The sequence below is a fragment of the Typha latifolia genome, chromosome 7, assembly GCF_019914945.1.
Source record: "Typha latifolia isolate L0001 chromosome 7, TyphaL0001v2, whole genome shotgun sequence".
NCBI classification, from domain to species: Eukaryota; Viridiplantae; Streptophyta; class Magnoliopsida; order Poales; family Typhaceae; genus Typha; species Typha latifolia.
In genome coordinates, this window is record NC_133092.1 from 2,676,687 (window position 1) to 2,693,621 (window position 16,935).

The 16,935-nt window shown below is 37.1% G+C and overlaps 3 protein-coding genes across 3 annotated transcripts; 2 read left to right on the forward strand and 1 right to left on the reverse strand.

Annotated features, from left to right (window-relative positions):
• The first annotated feature begins 175 nt into the window (after positions 1-175).
• On the forward strand, positions 176-6,718 carry LOC140792255 (uncharacterized). The gene is made up of 17 exons (XM_073143131.1): positions 176-354; positions 729-818; positions 893-1,004; positions 1,571-1,598; positions 1,855-1,953; positions 2,192-2,261; positions 2,362-2,396; positions 2,553-2,627; positions 2,708-2,803; positions 3,646-3,709; positions 4,188-4,241; positions 4,602-4,687; positions 4,792-4,852; positions 4,970-5,034; positions 5,356-5,461; positions 5,840-5,928; positions 6,210-6,718. Exons 1-17 carry the CDS (start codon positions 289-291, stop codon positions 6,370-6,372), a joined length of 1,359 nt encoding a protein of 452 aa, XP_072999232.1. The 5' UTR covers positions 176-288; the 3' UTR covers positions 6,373-6,718.
• Positions 6,719-6,961: 243 nt separating this feature from the next.
• LOC140792381 (uncharacterized) lies at positions 6,962-9,169 on the forward strand. The gene is made up of 6 exons (XM_073143350.1): positions 6,962-7,151; positions 7,243-7,312; positions 7,503-7,612; positions 7,803-7,917; positions 8,040-8,130; positions 8,855-9,169. The coding sequence occupies exons 1-5, from the start codon at positions 7,085-7,087 to the stop codon at positions 8,122-8,124; spliced, it is 447 nt and encodes a 148-aa protein (XP_072999451.1). The 5' UTR covers positions 6,962-7,084; the 3' UTR covers positions 8,125-8,130; positions 8,855-9,169.
• Positions 9,170-10,200: 1,031 nt separating this feature from the next.
• LOC140792495 (probable transcription factor GLK1) lies at positions 10,201-13,180 on the reverse strand. The gene is made up of 6 exons (XM_073143538.1): positions 12,397-13,180; positions 12,094-12,234; positions 11,485-11,826; positions 11,221-11,295; positions 11,005-11,109; positions 10,201-10,589 (listed from the first exon to the last, which is right to left on the reverse strand). Exons 1-6 carry the CDS (start codon positions 12,811-12,813, stop codon positions 10,440-10,442), a joined length of 1,230 nt encoding a protein of 409 aa, XP_072999639.1. The 5' UTR covers positions 12,814-13,180; the 3' UTR covers positions 10,201-10,439.
• Between the last annotated feature and the right edge of the window lie 3,755 nt (positions 13,181-16,935).

Genomic DNA, 16,935 nt, shown 5'->3' on the forward strand with positions numbered 1-16,935 from the left:
GCTCGATTATATTATATCACTAGTATTGGGGAGTTGGGGTGCTTAGTTGGCCCATCAGCTGGAAGCCCGCATGGACCCGGCCTAAAATTTCGGACCAAAACTAGACGCACACCCTAACAGGGCCCAGCCCAATTTTCACTACTGCCACCCGTAGGCCCTAGCTAGTTTAATTCTTGGAACAAAACCTAAACCCAGACCGGCGTCCCTCCCGCTGCTCGCCCTCGCTTTACTTCTTACTCACCGCTCGACTTCTCGACTTCCTTTCTCGACTGCTTCTGATAGACCGGGATGAAGGTGAAGGTCATATCGCGGTCTACTGAGGAATTCACTCGCGAACGCAGCCAAGATCTACAGGTGATACACCCCCCCTCTAATTCTTGCTTAGTTCTAATGTCGAAAGAGGCGCAAATTGATTCTTTTGCGCGTACTTGATGACATTTTCTGTTTCTTGTGTGGCTGTTACGAAATTTTGCTTCTTATTTGGTAAAATTCCTTGGTAGCTAGTTTTTTTTTTTTTTTTTTTTTCTGGTATAGAGTGGAGGAGATAATAATTCCACAGGGCTTGTTGTGAGAGTGCTGATCATAATTCTTATTTGTGTGTTTCGATTGTACTATAAAGGATATTATTAATGAAGAGGAATCGATGGTTAGCTCAGTCTGATATTTTAGGGTTTTGGATTTATGTATTGTTGGGTTACTTTAGCTCCACATTTATTGTCTCCCAACAGAAAGTTTTCCGGAACTATGATCCCAATCTTCGGACCCAAGAGAAAGCGGTCGAGTACACAAGAGCACTTAATGCTGCAAAGTTGGAGAAGGTAGGCTTTTGTTTTTATTCATATTTACATATTTATCATCATTGTTTCTCCTAGGAGCTTGTTCCGTTTATTAGATATTTGCAAGACCATTTATTGGAGCAATGGATGGGCATATCGATGCTGTCTCCTGCATGGCGAAAAACCCAAATCACTTGAAAGGAATATTCTCAGGTTCAATGGATGGAGGTATGTGTGCCGATATTTGATGCACTTCTGATTTGTTGATTTGCCTTCTAATGTGAAAACATTGATGTTGCATGTGTCAAGCATACAATTTTGGATTGGAACTTGTCTATATGAGAGAGAAGGATGGCAAATTTTGATATAGGAATATGTTTCTGTCTTTAAGGCACAGTTGAGACAATCAGCCAAATGCATCTTAATCCTACTAAATTATTTGTATTCTTGTTTTATTTATGCGTATGGTCTGTTAACTTGTATGCTTTCTTTCTCCTCCTACCTATGCCCCTACTTGGGGAAGGGTTTCCCTCTTCTGCTTAAGTTGACAATAATGTGCCAGGAGAGAAAAAATGATGCTTTAAAATTTCAACAAAGAACTGAAAGAGTACTAAGTTGCCTATATCCTTATACGCTGTCTTAACCTGCTTTCTTAAATGAATCCATATGGTTGGATGGAGTTGCTTTATATCTTTAAATGTTATGGGAATGTACTTGTCCTTTTATTGATCATTTTGCCACAGTTTCATAATATCATACTTGGAAATATTGAATTTAGTCTTCTGTTTTTGCAGATATTCGTCTTTGGGACATAGCTACCAGGTACTCTTTCAATATGCTGGTTGTATGTCTTATTTCATTATTGGGATCAGCAAGTTTATCGAAGATGATTGTAAATTTAGGTGCATTTGATATTTGTTCCATCATAGAATAATCAAGATGAGCCTTCTTGTGATGCTTGATTGATGCATCCATTTCCTTTTGGCTTTATTCTGCTTTTAGTTATAACTGTAAATGGATTTTTCTTCAATTATAGAAGTATGTGAGCTATTTATGATTAACTTGAAACTGAAAACAGGATAACTGTTTGCCAGTTCCCTGGACACCAAGGTGCAGTGCGGGGCCTGGCAGCATCTACTGATGGAGGTACTCTCGTATCATGTGGCACTGACTGCATGTAAGTCTGCTGCATCTTCGACATTTCTTTTCAAAATGGTATCCTAGTAATATTTTCTTTTAAGAGAGCCACTTATCTTGATTATAGTTAATACTGTTGATCTATTTATAATAAGGGCATAGAAGTTGATGGATTTGGACTTTAGTATGTGTACATTAATAGTATGATTAGTATGTAGTAATATATCTATTATGCAATATTTGTGATCTCATTCTACAATATCTTTTGGTGTATGCAGTGTTAGGATTTGGAAAGTTCCTCTTCTGAAAATGATTGATTCTAGTGATTCAACCGAAGATGCTTCAAAGGTACATAATAATTTAAAGAGACAATTTTAAACAACACAAATCTGTGCCCCTTTTTGCTATCTTTTATATGGCATTTTAAATTTCTGTTTTGTGTTTTCAGCCAGTGGCGGTTTACCCATGGAAGCATGCATTCTGGTAAGGGTTGTGATATTTTATTTTGTTTTTGTTACAAAATTAATTTATCTTTCTGATGCTGTAATTGAATCTAATGCTAGGACTTCTTTTCATTTTGTTTCTTTTCTGAGTGCACATTTTTTAGATCTCTTTCTGTTTTTCCTTATACACTACTAGGGGTGTTGATCACCAGTGGGATGGCTCTCTTTTTGCAACTGTCGGTGCTCAGGTTGATATATGGGATCACAACAGGTATTCAACTTTACTGGCTACTCCCAATTAATCTGAGGGATATATTATTAATAATGATCAAAGTATTTTTTCTGAAAAAGATCGGAACCAGTGAACACATTCGAATGGGGCAAGGACACAGTTATTTCTGTACGATTTAATCCTGGAGAACCAGATGTGTTAGCTACATCAGCTAGGTATGTTGAAGTAATTGTCATATAGAATAAATTTTGTAAAGTTGCTCATATAGTTTTTGTAATATGCACTTTTTATTTTTCATCTCCACTTTCCCATTCTCACAACAGATTCTCTTTTGCAATTCTCTTACTTTAGGATGGCCTGGTATGAAAATTCACACTTTTGATGGCAGATGAACTATCTTTATAATGATCAACATTTTTTTTAAATTTCTCCTTGACACATCTTTATATCTTTGTAGATCGTGACCAGTGGCTCGGGTTTTTATTAAACAATCATACTGTATAGATGAATATGCTTGCTTAATTGGCGTCATCCGTTACTATCTTCTTGATCATTGCTAAAAGACATTCAAAAATTGACATTTCTGGTTTCTAGACATTTCAACTGGTATTTGTGATGTTTAACCTTGGAGGTATTATTTGATTTTCTCTAGGAATAAAAATCATCAGTACTTTCAGAAGTCTTCTTCAGATGCACCACAATGCCTATAGATTATGGATGGGACAATGGTATTAAAGACGTGTGGTGATTTGAAGGCAGCTTATTGCAGATGAATATTTAGATTGCTCTAGTATTCTTTTACGTGGGAAAAATCAGTTGAATTAATCTTTCAAATATTCAAGTAAATGAAGCTGAAAGCAGATTATTGATCTTTATTATTTTAATACTCATTTCCTGCTTAGCATAACACTAGAATCATCAGCTTGGCTTTTAGTATATTAGCACTCTGTATGCTTGCTTATATGATTTTCATTATTATGCATATCACATTGCAATTCTGTTTTAGTTTCACTTGATATTTCAAATGTGGTTCACTGAGATGCTTTTGATTTTTTAGTGATCGCAGCATAACTCTGTATGATCTGCGCATGTCATCCCCAGCTAGAAAGTTGATCATGAAGGTTATTTAACATTTCTTCACTTTAAAGTTTCAAATCCTAATTGACAACTTTTAGTAATGACTGTTTTCTTTATAAGTTCTCTTTGCCACCTTTCTGAGCACCAAATATATATATATATATATATATATATATGTGTGTGTGTGTGTGTGTGTGTGTGTGTTGTGTGTAATACTTTTATCAATTATTTGATAGTCTTTTCAACTTTGACTTGTGCTACAAACCCAATAGTTTTTTCTTGAATTTTGTTATGAATTTGAAAATGTTCTAATGTATTTGAGTAGTTGATTTATCATTGATGAGTTAATTCAGAGTAGTGTAGTGGTTTATATGTACATTTGGCCACATTAGGGATATTCATAAATCATGGAAACATTGAATTTTTACTAGCAAGTGATTGTTGCTAAAGTAAGGTGGTTCTCTTTAATATTTTGTTCTCTACTTGCCATTTGTTCAAGCTAACATAGATTTCTTGGTACAGACAAAAACAAATGCAATATGCTGGAACCCTATGGAGCCTATGAACTTCACAGCTGTAAGAATTTCCATCATTTGCTCTGACTTGCCAACAAATTTCTTTTATGTAATTGTTATTAATCTGTGTATCTCTAGCATTCTTCCTAGGTAGAAATGGATGACACAACTGCTTTTTCTACTTCATTGCTTGGTTTTGTATTATGTTTCTGAATCATTATCTTGGTTGGTGTTCATGCAGAGCATTTATATATTAATGCTGCTACAACATTTGAAAGCTTTCGCTAGCACAAATTGTCCATATATTGTTACATGTTATGCTTTCTTGTATGTAGAACATCAAAGTTGTTCCGTAGGACATCTCCAAGTTCAAGATATGGGTGATGCTTATTAGGCTAATCCACATATTCATGTTCACCAGGCAAATGAAGATTGCAATTGCTATAGCTATGATGCTAGGAAAATGGATGAAGCCAAGGTTGTGCATAAAGACCATGTTTCTGCAGTGTGAGTAACATCGCTGAGCAGCATTGGATGCTGTCTTTCCTTGTGTATTTCCATAGAACTTCCTTTTGGTGAATAGATCTTACATAATTGGAGGTCGGTTTCAGGATGGATATTGATTACTCTCCAACAGGTCGTGAATTTGTAACTGGTTCTTATGACAGAACGGTGAGTTGTGCTTTCCTAAATTATCATTGACCCGTGATGATAAGTTCATTCTATAAGTCTTTGCATTTTCATTTGATCCTTCACCATAATTTACTTTGTCTAACTGAAACCTTGCAGGTAAGAATTTTCCAGTACAATGGAGATCATAGCAGGGAAATATACCATACTAAGAGAATGCAAAGGTTTCTTCTTCTATCTTTTGATATTGCTGCTTATATATCAGGAAATATTTGGTTATTTGTGTTTGCAATCTTTCTTTATGCCCTTAGACTCAAAAAACATGAGTAAATTTCAGTTTTTCGAAATCCAGCTTTATTTCATTTTAGGATCTCTCCATATTCAAAATAGTGTATGATATATCTGTACATCATTCGGTTGATCTTAGCTTATATAGTAACCTCACATTTGGCAGTTCAGTCTTGCACATGGTTCCACTATTTTTAGTACTAATTAATTGTTCATTTCTTTCTCTAGGTATTGACAAAAATTATTTTCCTATGTAGAGTATTTTGTGTAAAGTACAGCTGTGATGGGTCCTATGTCATTTCTGGGAGTGATGATACGAATCTTCGGGTCTGGAAGGCTAAAGCTTCAGAACAACTGGGAGTTGTAAGTAGTAGTTTCCTACTTTCCTAATTTAGTTTTCTTGGCTTGCTTGTTACCTGCGTGAAGTAGCCTGTGTTTCCCTTCATCTAATTGTAGAATATTAATTTCTGTGAAGTAGCCTGTGTTTCCAATTCACTGTGATTGTTGAAGGCTAGAGAATTATATTATAAGAGTTTTGGTTTGAGTAATCTGCAGAAGTGGTTTCCTCCATATGCATAATTTGGCCTCAGTATTGTTGCTAGTTTCCTTATTTTTTTCTCAAGTCTAAACTTGTTCTCTTGAAATTTAATATGATGGAATGAGGTGTATTCCACATTGTTTAACTGGCAACATATCTCATGATCTACCACATTCTTTTACCAAACACATCTTGTTATGCAGCTTCTTCCAAGGGAACGTAAGAAGCAGGAGTACTTGGATGCTGTCAAGGAACGATATAAGCACCTTCCTGAGGTGAAGCGCATAGTGAGGTATGCTTCTGTTAATCTATCTATCAGAGAATCTTGTAATCTTGTGCATCATCTTCAGAGACATCGGGAAGATGTGCAAAGGGGAACATTTTGATTTTTGAATCAACGCATCAGTTTAAGGTTGGATTCTTAGAGTTCAATTCACACCATATGCTCAAAGATTGATACTCGAGCAATTTTCTTTTCACCCGAGGACCTGCTCTACAGCATAATCTCCCACTGGCATGCAAATATATGATTGTAATTATTCTTATTTGCTGACAAAATAGCGTTCTCTGCAGGCATAGACACCTGCCAAAACCAATATACAAGGCTTCTGCTTTGAGACGCACAATGATTGAAGCAGATCGGAGGAAAGAGGAAAGGAGGAGAGCCCACAGTGCTCCCGGGAGCTTGCCTGTGCAACCCTTCAGGAAAAGGAGAATCATCAAAGAAGTAGAATAACCAACCTTAACTCTTGGACATCAGTGCATCACCAAGAGAGTCGAATATGTACTTTTCCACTTTTCAGACGGATAGATACTCCATCAGCAAGCGAAGAGCTGCGAGATTGGTTGAATTTTTTGCTGGAGTATATGTTATTGTTTCCATCTGCATCCTGGTTTAAATCTTTTGTACTTCCTATTGCAAAACACAAAAACTGTATACAAGTGAAGTGAGTAAGATCTGCCCCATTTTTGTTGAGCAAGTAGAAATTTTTCCTGGAAAGCTACCTAGGTTTGGTTTATAGTGGACATGTAACCGGATATATTTCTGAATTTATCAGTAAGATTTTTATTTATTTTTTACAGCCTGCTACTATTCTTCTATTCTCCCGGTTACCCTTTTGTCTAGTAGGTTAAAACGAATTTAATTTATGAAAATAGTACAAACAAAAACGTTCTCAGAAGATGTGAAAAATCGAGTCATTTATGCATAAACAAAATTACAATTTTCTTGTCATCCGATATCAATGGAAATCGGCTTATCGGGTCTTGGATCCGGATCGTAAATCTCGACCGGGTGTAAGCTCGACATATCGGAACTAAATATTATCGGATCCATCGCCAATCCGATTTGAAGAGAGGAAAACGGAGCCCGGAGGCCGGAGGCCGGAGCTGGGAGAAAGAAAATCACAGCACTCTTCTGTCTCCTAACCCCCTCCGGAGGGAAAATAATGGCGGATTGGACGCCGACGCATAGGTTATGGGAGAAGTGGGCCTCAAACAGCATCGGCTCTTCGGGTTTGGATCACTCACCACAACCTTTGTCTTCTCTCTTCTTCCTCCTTTTCGATCGCAAAATTTGCCCTAGCCTTTCTTCTCATGCATGCAGGTGAGCCACTTAAAGCGGCGTTGCTGCTCAACTACGACCCCTCTGCACCCTCTCGCCTCTTGTCAATCATGTGAGCCCTGAGTGGGAATTCTTGGTTTATTTCAAAAACAAAGTAGTATTCGTGCTGTGCTCTTTTCCAGTCGTTTCTTGTCAGCTGTAGCGCTTTTTTTTTTCTTTCGCTTCGATGCTTTCCGTAGTCTAAGTCTAAGCAATTGAAAGGAAAAAAGATGCGACCTTTTCTGATGTCTTGCTGCTGCCAGTGCAGAACAGGACGGAATAAAACTTAAAGCTGCGGACTTGCAACCGTTCCTCGACTTTGTCAAGCGAAATAATCTCCAAATGGAGCTATTTTCTATTGGACAGAACCAGTGTGAGTCCCTACATTTTCCTTAATTCTCATGTGTTTATATTATTCCCTATAGGGCAAAAATGGCTAGACCTAGAACAACAATGAGATTGTGATGCGTTACAAGAATTTTCAAGTGTTAAAAGTTAACTCCGCCTTATGAAAGATTTTATATTTTCTATTTCGTTTAATGCTCTAGTACTTCCATCTACAGATTTGGTCACCTCAATACATGAACATTGGTTCTGTGCGCGGTGCATTAACACCGCAAAACCTGGTGGTGAAGGAGCTATAGTGATGCAGATTGGCACTTTCTTGTTAGTTGCAATGTAAGAACTTGTGACAAACCAGACTAATTTTAAACTTGCAAAGCTTTTATGAATTCATAATCTGAGTTGGAGAACAAATGCGAGCAATGAATAGTCTCTTCTCTTTGTGACCTGATATGCAGGTATGAAGGTTCTCTTGGGTCTGCGTCACAAGCAATGGTGGCTGTCGACCAGTTTGCATGGCAATTGAATCGAAGAAATCACTAACGGCAGGTTAGACAGAAGACAAGATTTTCGTTGTGTGTTCCATGTTGTATACTATTTGACTTTGTTTTCTAGTTCCAATCTCAAATAGTATTCAGATATAAAATTTATCGACAGAGTTCTCTCAGGAGTTTTTAGCTTGTTTTGGCACACAATTCTTGTCAATTTGTTGTTTCCAGTCCACCTCATATGTATTTGGAATGCACTACTTAAAAAGTCATCTCTTTTCTTATGCCAGATAAAATTTTGTTACTTTTGACTTCATTTTGTTACATCTTATTGCTGAAAACTGAAACTTCATAACTGTAACATGTGATACTTTCTGTTTCTGGTGTTCCTTCAATATATTAGATTTGAATCCTATCTTTCAAATGAAAAAAAAAAAAAGAATTCGGTCTTTAAGTATATCATGGGACAAAAGAGATTTATATTGATTGGAGAGAGAGGTTTGAAGTAGTATCATATTGAATGATTAATTTTCATATTCAAATGGAGAGATGAGATGTGTTTCGGAAAAGAGAACATGCGTACATAACTAATTCTCGATGACTTTCTAGTCCTTTAATCCATAATTAGGCCATACTGAAAACTGGTACTAAATATATAAAAAAAGAGAGAAAAAAGTGGCTTTATTACCTGCAGGAATAACATTAAGAATTAGAATGTGGGTATTGAAGAATTTGCCTTCCACTTAATATTTATCAGATGGGCTGATGCATCTCTTTCCTTGCAGAGAATCAGAAAAACTCTACAAGTTGTCACTTTTCCTCATTAAGAGAGATAACACCAGGTTTCCAGGTTTCCAGTTTTGCAAGAAGAAAATTATCAGTTACGCCAAAGCTTGTTGGTCTGAATTGACCAATGTTCTGATTCCATGGTGTAAAAGTATTAAACAAGGAAAGGCCAGTTTGGACAGGCAATTGTGTTTTCCCTGTTTTTGTCTTAACTATTGCGCTCACTATACCTTGTTCTGTTCTAGATTTTTCATTAAACATTTGTGAGGTTTAAGAAAGTAATGATGCGGATGAAAGTGATATGATACTAGGAACTTTTAATGTGCACAGTATGAGATGAAACATAGGGTGGCGTTTGGTTGTGGAATAACTTCCAAACTTGTTAGGTCATGCTTATTTCTTAAATTTGCGTAAGAAAGTATATATCGATTTAGACTATTAAGATGTTTGGTTATAAATTAGTATAGTGATGTAACAATTACAAAATTAATAAATTTAGGAGATACTTGGCTAATGACCAAAATATCTTTTCTAGTGGATTGATGGGGAGAGGAGAAAAAAAGAGTAAATGATTGAAATGATGTTTTTAAGGGACAAACAATATTAGATTTTGTTAGTAAATTATGCGATATTAAATGAAAGATAAGAGAAGAGAAAAGAGAAATAGATATTAATAAAATTATATTAAAATAAACTATCGTTTGGATAATAAAGTAGTACAGACGTCTGCAGTACTAGAATAAATGAATCACATCTTTACAAATACTTTTGTTAGTTAATTTTGGTGAAGTAACCATGGTAAGGGTTTGCGTTGGTGTCGTCGTGGACAAACCAGTATCGCATGAAAATTCTACGGTGGACCATCTGCAAAATTGTCTAAATCCTGCAATCTTTTGTCTGATTTGGATGCTGGGACAAACCCCAATGCGTTAACCAAACAATACAAGAATATAACCGAGTCAGCTTAGTTGGTGAGATTTGTAGCCACGTTTCTCATAAACACATGTACTATTCTCAGTTAATTTATTATTTATTTTATCTCATTATTTTAGCACCAGCACAGCTGTGCTAGAAACAGTTCTACAAATATTCTATAAAAAATAATAACGTGGCATCTTATTAACTCTTAATTTTTCTTTCTATTCAATAATACCTATCAAAATCGATACAAAGGATGATGAATTGATGATGCTTCTATCACTTTTTTGCCGTCTGTCTGTGGCTAAGGCTTCATTCAATTTTTGCACCTGATCAGTTGAGCTTTAAACAAACAATCTTAGAATTAAAATTCTGTTGGTCATTTTCATCGGTGGCAACTAGCCGGATTAATCATTACCAATCGGTAGATAACTAGTCACATCGAAATTAAATTAAACACTTTTATGTCCCAAAAGGCAAAGAGTTCCCGAGTTATTATCCCATCCATGATACAGCTCTCAAAGAAGAAAGAAAGAAAGAAAGAAAGAAAGAAAAACACCAATCATAAAAGTACAAAACAATAGACGATCTTAGAAAAGATATAATGTACAGATGGAAATGTCGACGAATTTTTGATAGGTTGATGATGGTTGATGTTATCCAAGATCAACCACAAGTTGGCGGTACTTTTGATATGCCTTGCCTCTGCAACTCCACCATTACACTGTCCATAGATGGAGGCTTCAAACCAAGAGGAAGAGGCAACCATGGTCTCTCTAAAACATCTCCAATAGCTGCATCGATGCTTTCTTTGGACTGAAATGAACAACATAACAATGCCGCATGATTAGGTTAAACCGTTAAAGTTAATACATAGTCAAAGACTTGCTATGGCTTCTAAAGATTATCATTAAAAAAAAAAACTCTACACTTTAAAAAGGCCAATAGGATAGTTGGAATTCCTGTGGTATCGGTTTAATTAAGACATCATTTAGCTCTCACTTAATTCTCTGGACGAATAGCAATATATTTGCACTCAGCATTTAGCCATTAGAGAATCTTGACTTGTTTTAATCCATGAACTCAACTAGTTCAAGTATAGAGGGACCATCTCCTACCTGATGTCCTTATTCTAAGTACATTCTGAAAAGCTACTAGGAAGGAGTTCGAAGAAGTTGGATAACAAATTAAAGAATTGCAACTAATAATGGATGGAAGTGAAGGAAATTACTGGATGGGCATCGAGTTGAAGAGGCGAGCCCCCATGCTTGGTTGGGGATGGCTGAACGGCTCTGTAGATGGGGTGTGTCAGAATGCCCGGAACCGGAGGAAAATTCTGCATTCATTAAATTTTACTCAGATAAACTTATTTAATGCAAAACCAACCTTCAAATATCTTCAAGATGATTGAGTAGGTAAGTAATAGCAAAAAGTTTATGTTGCTTACCATCGTTGACATATGCTGAGGAAAGCAAGGTGTTCCACGTGTAGGTGCCTGTGTCATCCATCCCTCTCTACCTCCCTGAGAGTAATTTGAAGTACTGATACTTAGATTTATAAACATTGTTTGGTCGGTTGTTTTTAGTTTGGAGAGAGGAGAGACGTGACTTCTTAATGAGTTGTTTCTCTAATTCAAATTATCTTTAGATATATTTTGAGATACAGTACTTATTAGAATGCATGTCAAAATGAGAGAGAGAGAGAGATGTACCCTTTGGTAATGGTTGTGCCAATAAGAAGGGTCCGGTGGTGGAGGAAGAGGAGGCCACGCCGGCATTGGAGACCGAGGGACTAGATGTGGCGGCGGCCACATAGGTACTAACGGCGCCTCAAAGGTGGGACGTCCCCATACATGCAAAGGACGGAAAGGCTGGACTTGAGGAGGGGGAGGCGGCGGGGGTGGGGGCGGGGGAGGGAATCCGATGGTGGGCGCCGGCCACAGGCTTACGTCCCTCTTTGTCCCGGACGTGGAGGCGTACATTTGCCGCCTCTGGCTCCAACTCGCGGCCTCCGCCTCCCGTGCCAGCAAATGCTTCCGATGAGATCTATATTTCTGCATGCAATCCATATTCCATACTTCAAATAAGTAAAGCCTCTCTAAAACAAATTAAGTGTCCTGTAGCTAATTATTACTAGAACCGTTGCCGACCACTGAACTGGTGAGCAACAATTTGAACTCGTTTTAGGAGACAAGGATATACATAAACCACTGCATCTTTTCTCCAACTCGGTACGATCGGATCTACGGATCCTTATCTTTTAAAGCCAACAGTTCAATTCCTTTTGCAACTAAAATTAACTGATATGTATGCATATATACCTGTAGATGGCTAGCTATGTTATGCCGCGTGAGGCAGTCGATTTCCATGAGCTCTAAAATTCTCGACGGCACCGCCTTGTCCACTCCGAGCTGCTCCACCGCTTGCACGAATCTCCGGTGCAGCTCCGGCGTCCAATCCACCTTACACACATGCATATATAGATTAATTACCACTATACAAATTTCTACTAGGAGAGAGAAGAAGGATATATCGAAGAGGTTATATGATGAAGTATAGTATATGAGCTATATCTATCTATCTATATATATATATATACACGTTGCACTGCTAGCTACGCCTACCTTAACTTTCCTCTTCCCCTGCGAGTTCTTTGCCGCCGATGACTTCCGCCTGTTAACGTCATGCAACATCGACGACGACGACGATGACTTCGTGTCTGCCGCTGCTATTATCGCCTCCTCCTCCTTTGTAGCTGCCATGCTCACCACCTCCTCGCTCCGGCTCACTTCCTTCTGCTCCTTCGCCGGCTCTAACGAATTCGTGGTCGTCCCCGACGAGTCCTCCTCCCCGCACGCCGACAACTCCGCCAAGATCTCGGCCGGATCCACCTCGAGGTCCGGCAGTATGTCCCCGTCGTCGAACCCGACGAAGAGGTCACTGAAGTCGATGTCGTCGAGGGAGAAGTCGTCGGTAAATCCTCCCATCTCGCCGACTCGCTCTTCCCCATTCGAGCTTGGAAGCGGCGAAACAGCAAGCATCTCACAAGAAAATATATATATCTATTATCTGTCTATCTATCTATATGTATAAGATGGAATTAAAGGGTGCAAAAATGGCTAGTTATGTATAGATATAAGGTGGCCTCTTTCTTGGTTTCCTTCTTTCGCTCTTTGGGATGTATGGAAGAAGAGGAGGAGAGAAGGGGAGTGGGGAGCAAGAAGGGAGTATGGATTGGTTTGATTGGGATTTTGGAGTATTAGAACTGGAGGAGGATGCATCTCCACCACAACTTTAGTGAGATTTCTGTGACTGTTTAATGGCTTTTGTTTGGATCTGCAATCCTCTCTCTCTCTCTCTCTCTCTCTCTCTCTCTCCCCCTTGGCTTCTAATAACTTGTGGTTTTGTGGATGAGTAAATTTGAAGGACCTATATAACTATTAGAGAGCTAGAGAAAGAGAGAGGAGCGTGTGGGGGCTCGTGAGCATGTTGAAGAGAAGATCCAAAAGGAGGTGGTCAGAGATGACAGCGGCTGCATGCATATCAGCTAGAGAGAGCCTGTCCAAGGGTTGTAGAGAGATAGAGTAGTTTGAGGAGAGAGTGGAATTTATTTTACTAGAATTCGTTGAATTAATGGTGACCCGGCCCTTTTGATGTTCATATTTCAATAGTGAACAAAAACTATCCAAATCTGGCCAACATTTCCATTTTCCGTCTGGAAAATTCAGCTGGATGAGTGGCCATCTTTCATATGTTCAATCGCAGATCTCTTCAACATCCTATAGTAATTTTTGGTTTAATTAATTACTGGTTATAATGCACTTTAGACATATATACGAATCTTTTCTTCTTGTTCATCATGATTTTTACTCGTCTGCTATATATAAAATATATATACTAGAATTCATCTTGCTTGGTAATTAAACTGGTTGCATGCATGGCATGGAATTATGACGAATGCAAAGTTCAGATTATATATAATTTCGGAAAATAATCATTAGCAACATTAGAGTTAACACCATATGATAAAAGATTTGCTAAAACTCTAAAATTTAGGTGTAGAAATTTTTACGGCATCCATTTTTCAATGTATTCTGATCAAGTAATGAGTTTGAAATAAGAGATGTCTTGGAGTATTCCTATCTTGTATCAAATGCTCATGTAAGTCTCAATTAACATCTAAAAGGAAGATTTATTATTTGATGTGTAATTTATAATCCTTGAGACCTTCGCCATTCCAAACAACAGCCCCATCTTTTAAGATTTTTTTTACTGTTAAAATCTAGACTCCTAAACTATTATTTATTTTTCTATAAAATTCTTCTAAATAAGGGTAAAATAATTCCTCCTGCATCTAAAAATTAATCACGTTGTATGTTTGCAATGCATAAATCAAATGAGCAACTACCAAAAAGAAACATTTTGAAAATTTTACATAATTAAGAGATGTTAACATATCATAAAAAAATAAATAAAAGGATTTATGCGAACGTAAACAATAGGAATACCAAGAAAAGGGAGTATATTTACAACAACGCTACAAAAATGAGAAGTTTCACAATAAGACCAAAATGTAGCTAGTAATATGAAGGCAAAAAAAAAAAAAAAATTTCTTGTACTCATAGGTATCATTTCTCCATAATGTTGTAACATGCATCTCTAAGAGACTGGGGCCTAATTTTGAAGCCCTCTCCATTACTTCCAAGCACATACCCATCTCAGCATAGATCTCAGAGTGATGCTAAATTACAGTATGAGGTAGAGTAAGTAGGACAAGGTTAAAATCAAAAGAAGAGGAGCAGAACTGTGTGAATATCCCCACACACACGAATATATATATATATATGACCACACGTGTTTGTCCTTGTACAATAGACTGTACATGGTCAGTCTCTTTCACTGGCACTAGTTGGCCAAACGGTTCCACTCCTTGAAAACAAATGGCAGTGTACAACTAGTTAGTCTCCAGAATAACCTTTGCAACATGCATGCATTGAAATTATTGCAGCACTTGTTCTTGCATTTATTATCTATGGTCTGTTATTACACAACTTCATTTTCAAATTATTGTTGGATTATGCTCGCTACCATGGGTGATGGGTCCCATGGTAGATAAGGTTTTAGGAAGGAAGGATACAATTTTATCTTATATATATATATATATATATATACCTAAATTTCTAATTACTAGTTACCAAGCTAGAATGTTGACCAATGCATTAATTGTATGTATCTCAAAAAGTTTGATGTAAGCACTCGACCTCTAAACTGTTCTTTGTTTTAGGCTTACTACAGCACTGCTACACTGGTACATGCAGTAACAAGCAAGAACATGGTGAAAGAAAAAGGAAATCAGATGTCAAATTGTGATCAATTTAACAATAGAAAGACTATAAAAAAAATATATTCTTTTTAGATACATTACTCATAAATAAGAGCATATTTATTATTTCATCTGTTGCATACTTCAGATTTAATATATAACTATTGAAAAAAGAACTAGGAGGACATCCATATAAAAATAATAGGTTTTGAAGTTGGTATTCATCTAAACAAAGAGCTTTTGATGGTTAAACATGACATAAATGAAAATTAAAAATAGGTTTCAAGTACAAGCCACCGTTATATCCCAGTGGTTTGGGTCTTATTAACTTAAAACAGAGACAAAAAAAACTAGCTCTTGCATTTAACCTATATCTTGCAGGATCACGATAATTAAAAAAAAAATTAAGTACAGAACAAACTTAGTTTATCCATGCATATCCTCAGCATTAAATTCATGAGGTCCATCTCCAGAGTATCTGAAATAAAATTAGACCTTCAAGCGCGCGTGTCAAACTATCCAAATTATCCAATATTTCCATGACATCCACCATCTAAAATCTTATATATATATATATATATAATATTTAAAGTTGCATACCAGATCCGCAAGAGAAGACTAAGTTAGGTGGGTTGGCACGTTCCAAAGTCCCACAACTACAGTTAGATTAAAAAGGGATCGATGCTTAATTATTACTGGGGATAATTTTGTCAATTCCAACAGTAGCCCATTCTGTCTATTTCCTACTGTTAGATTTGTGGCTGCGATTAGTCCTCAGTGGTCCTCTTTCGCCCACGATATCAGCTGTATCTTAACGATAAGGAATGACACCAGTAAGATTCTAATAAGCATTAAAAATAAAGGCAAATTACAGTTTGATGCTCTGTAGTTTGGACTTGTTTTAATTTATCCATTGTATTTTAAACTTAATCATTTGAGTTCCCTATGACTCACTATTTTATTCAAAATTAAGCATGCAAATACTAAATTCAATGTAATATATTTTTCACGAAAAGATTGGAGGATTTGTAGATCATTTACCAACATTTGATCGACCATAGCTGAGTTAATTTGTATCTTGGAGGTTTTGGTCCAACTAACTAGAATGGTGGGCTAGGCTATCCATCCAACAACCCTCCATTCGTGAGCAAGATTGCGACTTAATAGTGATAATTTGGATACGATTAAATATCTTATATTATGAATATTATATGTATATATATATATATACATACCACTAGCAACTTAATACACATTGGTCTTTTGCCTTCCAATTACTATTAACGGGAAAAGGGTCAAATGCGATTGTCGTCCAACCAAAGCCCATTTCTGACTGCACACTTGATCCACAACCTTGAGCCGCCAAAATTAGAGAAAACGAGAGGAGGAGAATAGAGCAAGCACTCGAAGAGCCAAGGAGAGCCGTTGGATCGAGGTTCCCTGGTGGGGTGTTCGCCGACCGTGCCGCAGAAGGCGGCGCCTATCGAGAACCAGTTGCCCTGTAGTCTGGAGGGCTTGTACAGAGGAACAACCAAGAAGACGAAGATTTCAAGGGAGATTGCTGATGCTATTAGGTGAGTTCCCCTTCTTCTGTCAATGTATGAAGTAATTGCGTGACATTGTTGCAAAGCTTACGAGCTTGTTATTAGAGATTGGATATTTTTCTAGTAGTAATAAAATTTTCAATATGAGATTGATATTGTATTTTAGCTCGTTTATCTGCTTAATTCAGCTGCTGCTTTTGCTTCATATCCGGATGATTAGATATCTCTCCACTGATGCTCTTGTAAATATGTAATGCAACCAAGAAAAAATATTTTCCTTAGGTAACCAACTCGTT